Source organism: Oncorhynchus mykiss, chromosome 24 (genome assembly GCF_057628025.1).
Source record: "Oncorhynchus mykiss isolate SJ-2025 chromosome 24, ASM5762802v1, whole genome shotgun sequence".
NCBI classification, from domain to species: Eukaryota; Metazoa; Chordata; class Actinopteri; order Salmoniformes; family Salmonidae; genus Oncorhynchus; species Oncorhynchus mykiss.
Window position 1 is genome coordinate 35,040,001 of NC_143045.1, and position 12,500 is coordinate 35,052,500.

A 12,500-nucleotide genomic window follows, 5' to 3' on the forward strand; every position below is an offset into this window, starting at 1 on the left:
TACTGTAGACTCTGAGGATGGAACCAAAAAGGGTTCTCCTATTGTGACAGAATAGGGAAGCTGAAGAGTGAATTTCAGATAGTGGAATCAGTGTGTTGTTATCATTAGGTCAGAGTAGTGATTGGAGCAGGTGTTCTGAGCCTCAGGGCCAGCTGGATGAGTGGACTCTTCTTTCTCTTTCTCCTCCCCACTCTCTCTCTTTCTCCTCCCCACTCTCTCTCATTCTCTCTCTTTCTCCTCCCCACTCTCTCTCTTTCTCCTCCCCACTCTCTCTCATTCTCTCTCTTTCTCCTCCCCACTCTCTCTCTTTCTCCTCCCCACTCTCTCATTCTCTCTCTTTCTCCTCCCCACTCTCTCTCATTCTCTCTCTTTCTCTTTATTGGTATTTGTCTTTCTTCCTCTCCTTTCCTCCCCCGTTCTCTCTATTTGGACAGAATAATAAGTATCTCTACGGTCTCATCAGGCTGTAAAGCATGACCCCCAGGACTGTAGAACTAAATGTATCTATTCACCTCCATACCGCACCAGTACAATAATTCATCTATTCAGCCCAGCCCCTCTCCCTAAACCCCAGCCCCTCTCCCTAAAACCCCATCCCCTCTCCGTAAAACCCCAGCCCCTCTCCCTAAAACCCCAGCACCCCTCCCTAAAACCCCATCACCTCTCCCTAAAACCCCAGCCCTTCTCCCTAAAACCCCAGCACCTCTCCCTAAACCTCAGTCCTTCTCCCTAAAACCCCAGCCCCTCTCCCTAAACCTCAGCACCTCTCCCTAAAACCCAGCCCCTCTCCCTAAAACTCCAGCACCCCTCCCTAAAACCCCAGCCCCTCTCCCTAAAACCCCATCCCCTCTCCGTAAAATCCCAGCCCCTCTCACCAAAACCCCTGCACCCCTCCCTAAAACCCCAGCACCTCTCCCTAAAACCCCAGCCCTTCTCCCTAAAACCCCAGCACCTCTCCCTAAACCTCAGTCCTTCTCCCTAAAACCCCAGCCCCTCTCCCTAAACCTCAGCACCTCTCCCTAAAACCCCAGCCCCTCTCCCTAAACCCCAGCACCTCTCCCTAAAACCCCAGCCCCTCTCCCTAAAACTCCAGTCCCTCTCCGTAAAACTCTAGTCCCTCTCCCTAAAACCCCAGCACCTCTCCCTAAAACCCCAGCCCTTCTCCCTAAAACCCCAGCACCTCTCCCTAAAACCCCAGCCCCTCTCCCTAAAACTCTAGTCCCTCTCCGTAAAACTCTAGTCCCTCTCCCTAAAACCCCAGCACCTCTCCCTAAAACCCCTGCACTTCTCCCTAAAACCCCATCAACCTCTCCCTAAAACCCAATCCCCTCTCCCTAAAACCCCATCCCCTCTCCCTAAAACTCTAGTCCCTCTCTGTATTGTCTTTGTTCCCTCATATAAAGTGTGTATTGTCTTTGTTCCCTCATATAAAGCATGTATTGTCTTTGTTCCCTCATAAAAAGTGGGTATTGTCTTTGTTCCCTCATATAAAGTGTGTATTGTCTTTGTTCCCTCATATAAAGTGGGTATTGTCTTTGTTCCCTCTTATTAGCTGTATGGTGTCTTGTCATAAAGCTGTTTCTGTTTCCTCCCAGGATGCTTTACTGCGGCTGGCAGCAGTTGTTGACGTGCGCTCACTCCGAGATGCTCTCAGAGAGACTGTACAGGGGCTACTGCCCAGCGTGGTACGTACACACAGGGCTGCTGGGTAGTGTAGTTTTGGGAGGGGTCAAGCCGCCATTCCTCAAAACTGCATCAGGGTGTTGTCATTTATATATAGTTGTGTATGTTAAGTATGAGTGCCAGGGGCGGAGCTAGGGTCAGAGGAGGCGGGTCTTTCTCCAGGGGCCCTTCTGACCAAAAATGTAACAAAATGAACAGCTGATATGGCCTGTCAATAGTACACATTAGTCATAATCTCTATGGATGTTAATAGTTAACCTTTAGTTGGTTAGCCGCTGAATTTTGTGAAATTAAATTGCTGAGTGTGTTATTTTGTTTGTTCGTCACGTAGGCCTATTTTACGCTGTTTGTCACACACACACACACACACACACACACACACACACACACACACACACACACACACACACACACACACACACACCACACAGAGCTGAGTTTGAGCTGAATAGCCATCAAGCTCTCATAGTCTCACGTCAGAATTAAAATCACCTAGATTTCTACCTCTGTAACATGAAACCCCTCTAATTAGTTGCACTTTTTTTCCCACTAATTGCATTTTGGAAAATGTTTGAAAATGTTGTTTTACATTGGCTGCTTCACTGCAGTTATCTATTTGCATGTTCAGTAATGGCCTATAGCCTCTTGACTGTGAGACAAGTGTAAAAATGAATGATCTGCTTTCATTTATTTCAGAATAATTTTCTCTAAAAAAATGTTTTTATTTATTTTGGTACTGAATTAATTAGGCTGTTAGTAAGATAACAAAAGTAGTTCTAAACTAATGAACTGACAAAATAAACAAATAAATGAATAATCAATTTGAAAACCTGGTTCCTCCCAGTAGCAGCCAACAAGCAGGGGGGGCCCTCAAGAGGATATTACAACAGACACAGCTCTACTGTTCATTACTTTATCTAATAAGCAACACCAGCACAGACCCATTTCAGTATTTAATGAAATGATATTATTTATCATATTATTAACACATTGTGCCATGTTTTATAGTATTCAATGTTTTTTCTTTGGTTTTTGGTAAGATGCATTCTGTGCATTCTGTGCATTCTGTGCATTTTGTGCATTCTGTGCATTCTATGAATTCTGTGCATTCTGTGCATTCTGTGCATTCTGAAAGTATTCAGACCCCTTCCCTTCTTCCACATTTTGTTACGTTACAGCCTTATTCTAAAATGGAAAGAATTGTAGTTATTTAGACTTTTTTTTGCTAATTTGTAAAAATATTTTTTATCTTTTGAAATATCACGTTTACAAAAGTATTTAGACCCTTTACTCAGTACTTTGTTGAAGCACCTTTGGCAGCGATTAGAGCCTCGAGTCTCGATCCTGACTAGTGTCCCAGTCCCTGCCGCTGAAAAACATCCCCACAGCATCATGCTGCCACCACCATGCCAGGTTTCCTCCAGACGGGACGCTTGGCATTCAGGCCAAAGAGTTCAATATTGGTTTCATCAGACTAAGGTCTCGTGCTCTGAGTCCTTTAGGTGCCTTTTGGCAAACTCCAAGCAGGCTGGCATGTGCTTTTTACTGAGGAGTGACTTCCGTCTGGCCTTTCTACCATAAAGGCCTGATTGGTGGAGTGCTGCAGAGATGGTTATCCTTCTGGAAGGTTATCCCATCTCCACAGAGGAGCTCTAGAGCTCTGTCAGAGTGACCATTGGGTTCTTGGTCACCTCCCTGACCAAGGCCCTTCTCCCATGATTCCTCGATTTGGCCGGGCGGCCAGCTCTAGGAAGAGTCTTGGTGTTTCCAAACTTCTTCCATTTAAGAATAATGGAGGCCACTGTGTTCTTGGGGACATTCAATGCTGCAGCAATGTTTTTGGTACCCTTCCCCAGATCTGTGCCTCGACACAATCCTGTCTTGAAGCTCTATGATAAATTCCTTTGTCTTCATGTCTTGGTATTTGCTCTGACATGTCACTGCCAACTGTGGAACCTTATATAGACAGGTGTGTGCCTTTCCAAATCATGTCCAATCAATTGAATTTATCACAGGTGGGCTTCGATCAAGTTGTAGAAACATCTCTAGGATGATCAATGGAAACAGGATCCACCTGAGCTCAATTTCAAACCTCATAGCAAAGAGTCTAAATACTTATGTAAATAAAGTATTACATATTTATCTTCTTTTTTTTTTATTCATTTGCTAAAATTTCTAAACACCTGTTTTCACTTTGTCATTATGGGGTATTGTGTGTAGATTGATGAGGATGACATTTAATTGAATCAATTTTATAATAAGGCTGTAATGTAACAAAATGTGGAAAAAGTGAAGGGGTCTGAATACTTTCTGAATTCACTGTATACAATTTAATCTGCATGAACATGGGGGGGATCGCACCCATGACCTCACCCCCCCCCACACACACTAGCTCTACTCCTGATGTGTGTTATCTTACAGGAGTGTGTGTGTGTGTACGTGCTGGAGGGAGACTCCAGGCTGCAGTGTGATGGCCCAAGCCATGAGCTGCCAAAGGAGGGGAAGATCAGGTATGAAACCCTCTGTGTGTGAGTCCATGTGGTATGAAACCCTCTGTGTGTGAGTCCATGTGGTATGAAACCCTCTGTGTGTGAGTCCATGTGGTATGAAACCCTATGTGTGTGAGTCCATGTGGTATGAAACCCTCTGTGTGTGAGTCCATGTGGTATGAAACCCTCTGTGTGTGAGTCCATGTGGTATGAAACCCTCTGTGTGTGAGTCCATGTGGTATGAAACCCTATGTGTGTGAGTCCATGTGGTATGAAACCCTCTGTGTGTGAGTCCATGTGGTATGAAACCCTCTGTGTGTGAGTCCATCTTGTCTGAAACCCTCTGTGTGTGAGTCCATGTGGTATGAAACCCTCTGTGTGTGAGTCCATGTGGTATGAAACCCTCTGTGTGTGAGTCCATGTGGTATGAAACCCTCTGTGTGTGAGTCCATGTGGTATGAAACCCTCTGTGTGTGAGTCCATGTGGTATGAAACCCTCTGTGTGTGAGTCCATGTGGTATGAAACCCTCTGTGTGTGAGTCCATGTGGTATGAAACCCTCTGTGTGTGAGTCCATGTGGTATGAAACCCTCTGTGTGTGAGTCCATGTGGTATGAAACCCTCTGTGTGTGAGTCCATGTGGTATGAAACCCTCTGTGTGTGAGTCCATGTGGTATGAAACCCTCTGTGTGTGAGTCCATGTGGTATGAAACCCTCTGTGTGTGAGTCCATGTGGTATGAAACCCTCTGTGTGTGAGTCCATGTGGTATGAAACCCTCTGTGTGTGAGTCCATGTGGTATGAAACCCTCTGTGTGTGAGTCCATGTGGTATGAAACCCTCTGTGTGTGAGTCCATGTGGTATGAAACCCTCTGTGTGTGAGTCCATGTGGTATGAAACCCTCTGTGTGTGAGTCCATCTTGTCTGAAACCCTCTGTGTGTGAGTCCATCTTGTCTGAAACCCTCTGTGTGTGAGTCCATCTTGTCTGAAACCCTCTGTGTGTGAGTCCATGTGGTATGAAACCCTCTGTGTGTGAGTCCATGTGGTATGAAACCCTCTGTGTGTGAGTCCATGTGGTATGAAACCCTCTGTGTGTGAGTCCATGTGGTATGAAACCCTCTGTGTGTGAGTCCATGTGGGATGAAACCCTCTGTGTGTGAGTCCATGTGTAGCAGAAATCTTTGTGGTAAATGTCAGATTAGACAGAATATTATCTGCACTTCCTTTGTTCGAAGGACTGATAAAAGACTGGAGAGAAGATCAGCAGGTATGGATAGAGGGAGGGAGGAATGGAGGGAGTATGGTGTCTTTCTGTCAGCCCAGTCTGTGACAGGTGTATCACCATCACCATTCATAGAGATTTCAGAGAGAATACTTTCTGAAATATACCACCTCTCTCTCTCTGTCTCTCTCTCTCTCTCTGTGTGTCGCTCTCTTTCTCTCTCTCTCTCTGTGTCACTCTCTCTCTTGCTCTCTCAGAGTGTGTGTCGCTCTCTCTCTCTTTCTCTCTCTCTCGCTCTCTGTGTGTGTCTCTCTCTCTCCTGCTCTCTCTCTCTCTCTGTGTGTGTCACTCTCTCTCGCTCTCTCTCTCTCTGTGTGTCTCTCTCTCTCTCTCTCCCTCTGTGTGTGTGTCGCTCTCTCTCTCTCTGTCGCTCTCTCTCGCTCTCTCTCTGTGTGTGTCGCGCTCTCTCTCTCTCTCTCGCTCTCCCTCTCTCTCTCGCTCTCCCTCTCTCTCTCTCTCGCTCTCTCTCTCTGTGTCGCTCTCTCTCTCTCTCTCTCTCTCTCGCTCTCCCTCTCTCTCTCGCTCTCCCTCTCTCTCTCTCTCTCTCTCGGTCTCTCTCTCTGTGTCGCTCTCTCTCTCTTTCTCTCTCTGTATGTCTCTGACTCTGTTTCTCTCTGTGTCTCTCTCTCCCTCTCAATTCAATTCAATTCAATTCTCTCTCTCTCTCTCTCTCTCTCTCTCTCTCTCTCTCTCTCTCTCTGTGTCTCTCAATTCAATTTCAATTCAATTTAAGGGGCTTAATTGGCATGGGAAACATATGTTAGCATTGCCAAAGCAAATGAAGTAGGTAATAAACAAAAGTGAAATAAACAATAAAAATGAACAGTCATATTATGTAAATACACAGTGTTGTAACGATGTGCAAACAGTTAAAGTACAAAAGGGAGAATAAATCAACATAAATATGGGTTGTATTTATAATGGTGTTTGTTCTTCACTGGTTGCCCTTTTCTTGTGGCAACAGGTCACAAATCTTGCTGCTGTGATGTCACATTGTGGTATTTCACCCAATAGATATAGGAGTTAATAGAAATTTGATCTGTTTTCAAATTCTTTGTGGGTCTGTGTATTCTGAGGGAAAAATGTGTCTCTAATATGGTCATACATTGGACAGGAGGTTAGGAAGTGTAGCTCAGTTTCCACCTCATTTTGTGGGCAGTGAGCACATAGCTTGTCTTCTCTTGAGAGCCATGTCTGTCTACGGCGGCCTTTCTCAATAGCAAGGCTGTGCTCACTGAGTCTGTACATAGTCAAAGCTTTTCTTAAGTTTGGTTCAGTCACAGTGGTCAGGTATTCTGCCACTATGTACTCTCTGTTTAGGGCCAAAAGCATTCTAGTTTGCTCTGTTTTTTTGTTAATTCTTTCCAATGTGTCAAGTAAATATCCTTTTGTTTTCTCATGATTTTATTGAGTCTAATTGTGTTGCTGTCCTGGGGCTCTGTGGGGTGTGTTTGTGAACTGAGCCGCAGGACCAGCTTGCTTAGGGGACTCTTCTCCAGGTTCATCTCTCTATAGGTGATGGCTTTGTTATGGAAGTTTTGGGAATCACTTCCTTTTAGGTGGTTGTATGATTGAATGTTTCTTTTCTGGATTTTGATCATTAGCGGGTATCGACCTAATTCTACCCTGCTTGCCTTATTTGGTGTTTTACATTGTACAAAGAGGATATTTTTGCAGAATTATGCATCTCAATTTGGTGTTTGTCCCATTTTTTGAAATGTTGTTTGGTGAGCGGACTCTAGACCTCACAACCACAATGGGTTCTATAACTGATTCAAGTTTTTTTTGCCAGATCCTAATTGTTATGTCATATTTTATGCTCCTTTTGATAGCATAAAAGGCCCTTCTTGACTTGTCTCTCAGATCGCTCACAGCTTTGTGGAAGTTACCTGTGGCGCTGATGTTTAGGCCGAGGTATGTATAGTTTTTTGTGTGCTCTAGGGCAACGGTGTCTAGATGGAATTTGTATTTGTGGTCGTGGCAACTGATTCTTTATGGAACACCATTTTTTTGGTCTTAATGAGATTTACTGTCAGGGCCCAGGTCTGTCAGGGCCCAGGTCTGTCAGGGCCCAGGTCTGTCAGGACCCAGGTCTGTCAGGACCCAGGTCTGTCAGGGCCCAGGTCTGTCAGGGCCCAGGTCTGTCAGGGCCCAGGTCTGTCAGGGCCCAGGTCTGTCAGGACCCAGGTCTGTCAGGGCCCAGGTCTGTCAGGGCCCAGGTCTGTCAGGGCCCAGGTCTGTCAGGGCCCAGGTCTGTCAGGGCCCAGGTCTGTCAGGACCCAGGTCTGTCAGGGCCCAGGTCTGGCAGGGCCCAGGTCTGTCGGGGCCCAGGTCTGGCAGAATTTGTGCAGAATATCTAGGTGCTACTGTTGACCCTCCTTGGTTGGTGACAGAAGCACCAGATCATCAGCAAACAGCAGACATTTGACTTCAGATTCTAGTAGGGTGAGGCCGGGTGCTGCAGACTGTTCTAGTGCCCGCACCAATTCGTTGATATATATGTTGAAGAGGGTGGGGCTTAAGCTGCATCCCTGTCTCATCCCCCGGCCCTGTGGAAAGAAAGTTTTTGCCAATTTGAACCACTTGTTGTTTGTGAACATGGAGTTTATAATGCTGTATGTTTTTCCCCCAACACCACTCTCTCTCAACACATCTCTCTCTCTCTCTCTTGGTCTCTCTCTGTTTCTCTCTGTCTGTCTGTTTGTTTTTCTCTATCTCTCTTTCTCTTTTTTTCCTCTCTCTCGGTCTCGGTCTCTTTCAGTAAGACTCTGATCCTCTCCTCTGTAAGTGATCTCTACAGGCTCAACAGCTTCCTCCTACCCTAGCTTTTTAGAAACACACACACACACACACACAGACTGAATACCCTTGTCCTAACCTGGCTTTGGTAAAACCAACATTGCATTATTCATGAGAGTTTCTGTGTTGAACTAGAGCCCTCGAGCCTGACACACGCACACACGCGCACATACGCACACACACAAGCACACACACAAGTGCGCACACACACACACACACACACACACACGCACAAACACACCCACACACACAAATATTTACATGCTGTACACACCTGCAAGCACCCGCTGACACAATCTGTTAGCACAGTGTGTGTGTGTTTGTGTGTGTGTGTGTGTGTGTGTGTGTGTGTGTGTGTGTGTGTGTGTGTGTGTGTGTGTGTGTGTGTGTGTGTGTGTGTGTGTGCGTGCGCGAAAGCTTCATTTTTTTGCAGACTTTTCCTGCCCAATCCTAACACCTGATTAGAGTTGATTAGCTGGAACTAAGCTGGAACTAAGCTGGAACTAACCTGGAACTAAGCCTGCTCAACCTGTTCCTCTCGAGAGTCAAACGTGAGGAACACTGTTGATGTAGAAGGCTTTCCTCTGTTTGTGTAGAGGGTATTTAATCGAATTGCGCTGTAAAGAGACTATCGATCCTCTCTGTCCTCTGCTGTGCCCATCTGCCATCGCAAGCAATACTGACTGCCCTGTGCATGTGTGCGTGTGTGCGTGCGCGCGCGTGTGTGCGTGTGTGTGTGCGTGCGTGTGTGTGTGTGTGTGTGTGTGTGCGTGCGTGCGTGCGTGCGTGCGTGCGTGTGTGTGTGTGTGTGTGTGTGTGTGTAGCTTTAGTTGATATTGGAACAGATGTCTTTTCTCATAGATTAGCATGACAAAGGTGCCCTCTGTATTATCATACGAGACAATAGTGACCCACAGCAACACACTCACCCATGGGGAAACCCGTCACTATCTCATCTGTACACACACCTGGCTCTGGGAATTACATTCATTTGATTTATTTCAGTAGACAATAAGTAATGGATCTTTTATAAATCTGTCCTTCTATTGTATTGTCTATAGAGAATCAGCCCCCCTGTGTATGGGTGGTGTTCTAACATCCCCCCTCTGTGTTTCTCAGGGAGGAGGTGTTCTAACATCCCCCCTCTGTGTTTCTCAGGGAGGAGGTGTTCTAACATCCCCCCTCTGTGTTTCTCAGGGAGGAGGTGTTCTAACATCCCCCCTCTGTGTTTCTCAGGGAGGTGGTTGGCCAGTTGAAGAGGTGTGTGTGTGCAGGTCTACCTCCGTCGGAACTGCACGAGAAACAAAGGAGCAGCCTCGCAGCACCCCTCCCACCCCACAGACGAGGTTTGTCTGTGTGTGTGTGTGTGTGTGTGTGTGTGTGTGTAAGCTTTCACACTGTCAGGCAGTGTCCCTCTGTCTATCTTTCTCTCTCTCTCTCTCTCTCTCTCTCTCTCTCTCTCAATTCAAGGGGCTTTCTTGGCATGGGAAACATGTGTTAACATTGCCAAAGCAAGTGAGGTAGATAATATACAAAAGTGAAATAAACAACAAAAAAATGACAGTAAACATTGCACTCACCAAAGTTCTGAAAGAATAAAGACATTACAAATGTCATATTATATATATATATATATACAGTGTTGTAACGATGCGCAAATAGTTAAAGTCCAAAAGGGAAAATCAAGAAATATAATATACATAGGGTTAAATATGGGTTGTATTTACAATGGTGTTTTTTCTCCACTGGTTGCTCTTTTCTTGTGGAAACAGGTAACACATCTTGCTGCTGTGGTGGCACACTGTGGAATTTCACCCAGTAGATATGGGAGTTTATCAAAATTGGACTTGTTTTCAAATTCTTTGTGGGTCTGTGTAATCTGAGGGAAATATGTGTATCTAATATGGTCATACGTTGGGCAGGAGGTTAGGAAGTGCAGCTCAGTTTCCACCTCATTTTGTGGGCAGTGAGCACATAGCCTGTCTTCTCTTGAGAGCCATGTCTGCCTACGGTGGCCTTTCTCAATAGCAAGGCTATGCTCACTGAGTCTGTACATAGTCAAAGCTTTCCTTAGATTTGAGTCAGTCACAGTGGTCAGGGATTCTGCCACTGTGTACTCTCTGTTTAGGGCCAAATATCATTCTAGTTTGCTCTGTTTTTTTGTTCATTCTTTCCAATGTGTCAAGTAATGACCTTATAGTTTTCTCATGATTTGGTTGGGTTTAATTGTGTTGCTGTCTTGGGACTCTGTGAGGTCTATTTGTGTTTGTGAATGGGTATCTAATTCTAATTATGTTCTGCATGCATTATTTGGTGTTTTACGTTGTACACAGAAGATATTTGGTGTTTGTCCCATTTTGTGAATTCTTGTTTGGCGAGCGGACCCCAGACCTCCATGAAGGGAAATGGGTTCTATAACTGATTCAAGTTTTTTTTTTCTCTAGTAGAGCAAGGCCGGGTGCTGCAGACTGTTCTAGTGCCCTCGCCAATTCATTAATATATATTTTGAAGAAGGTATCCCTGTCTCACACCACAGCCCTGTGGAAAGAAATGTGTGTGTTTTATTGCCAATTTTAACCTCACACTTGTTGTTTGTGTACATGGATTTTATAATGTTGTATGTTTTTCCACCACTTTCCATCAATCTGTATAGCAGACCCTCATACCGTTTTGAGTCAAAGTCAAGCTGTTTTTCATGGTCTGGGCTGGTGAGTGGATCCCAGACCTCACAACCATAATGGGCAATGGGTTCTATAACTGATTCAAGTATTTGTAGGTGCTGCTGTTGACCCTGTTGACCCTCCTTGGTTGGGGACAGAAGCACCAGATCATCAGCAAACAGCAGACATTTGACTTCAGATTCTAGTAGGGTGAGGCCGGGTGCTGCAGACTGTTCTAGTGCCCGCGCCAATTCGTTGATATATATGTTGAAGAGGGTGGGGCTTAAGCTGCATCCCTGTCTCACCCCCCGACCCTGTGGAAAGAAATGTGTTGTTTATGTACATGGATTTTATAATGTCGTGTATTTTTCCCAGCACTGCTTTCTATCAATTTGTATAGCAGACCCTCATGCCAAATCGAGTCAAAGGCTTTTTTTAAATCAACATAGCGTGAGAAGACTTTGCCTTTGTTTTGGTTTGTTTGTTTGTCAATTAGGCTGTGCAGGGTGAATAAGTGGTCTGTCGTACGGTAATTTGGTAAAAGGCCAATTTGATATTTGCTCAGTACATTGTTTTCTCTGAGGAAATGTACGAGTCTGCTGTTAATGATAATGCAGAGGATTTTCCCAAGGTTGCTTTTGACACATATCCCACGGTAGTTATTGGGGTCAAATTTGTCTCCACTGCTGTGGATTTGGGTGATCAGTCCTCGGTTCCAAATATTGGGGATGTCAGAGCTGAGGATGATGTTAAAGAGTTTAAGTATAGCCCATTGGAATGTGTTGTCTGTGTATTTTATCATTTCATTGAGGATACCATCAACACCACAGGCCTTTTTGGGTTGGAGGGTTTGTATATTGACCTGTAGTTCAATGGTTGGACAGGTTTCTCAATTTCATTCTTAGGTTTTTACATTCTTCATCAAACCATTTGTCATTGTTGTTAATTTTCTTACGTTGTCTGCTTGAATTTCTTTGATTTGAAAGCAAAGTTGAAAGGTCAAATACACTGCCATGTTTTAACTTCTTCACTATTACAGTGAAACCTTTTGTCCAGGAAGTTTGTCTGAAAGGGGTTGAATTTGTTGTTGCCTCATTGTTTTTTGGTAGGTTTTCCAAACTACATTCCTTCCATCTATAGCATTTCTTAATGTTACTCAGTTCCTTTGGCTTTGATGCCTCAAGATTGAGTATTGCTCTGTTCAAGTAGACTGTGATTTTGCTGTGGTCTGATAGGGGTGTCAGTGGGCTGACTGTGAACGCTCTGAGAGACACTGGGTTGAGGTCAGTGATAAAGTAGTCTACAGTACTACTGCCAAGAGATGAGCTATAGGTGTACCTACCATAGGAGTCTCCTCGAAGCCGACCACTGACTATGTACATACCCAGCATGCGACAGAGTTGCAGGAGTTGTGACCCGTTTTTGTTGGTTATGTTGTCATAGCTGTGTCTAGAGGGGCGTATGGGGGAGGGAATGCTGTCACCTCCAGGTAGGTGTTTGTCTCCCTGTGTGCTGAGGGTGTCAGGTTCTTGTCCAGTTCTGGCATTTAGGTCGCCACAGACTAGTACATGTCCCTGGGCCTGGAAAT

The 12,500-nt window shown here is 45.1% G+C and overlaps 1 protein-coding gene across 3 annotated transcripts in view; it reads left to right on the forward strand.

The window, feature by feature from the left end:
- Positions 1-12,500, forward strand: part of pde2a (phosphodiesterase 2A) — a 284,813-nt gene that overhangs the window by 213,008 nt on the left and 59,305 nt on the right. For all 3 annotated transcript variants that reach the window (XM_090218907.1, XM_090218908.1, XM_090218906.1), the window contains exons 3-5: positions 1,596-1,685; positions 4,105-4,193; positions 9,489-9,598. In XM_090218907.1, coding sequence (XP_090075033.1) covers positions 1,596-1,685; positions 4,105-4,193; positions 9,489-9,598 — 289 coding nt within the window. The remainder of the gene's footprint in view (positions 1-1,595; positions 1,686-4,104; positions 4,194-9,488; positions 9,599-12,500) is intronic.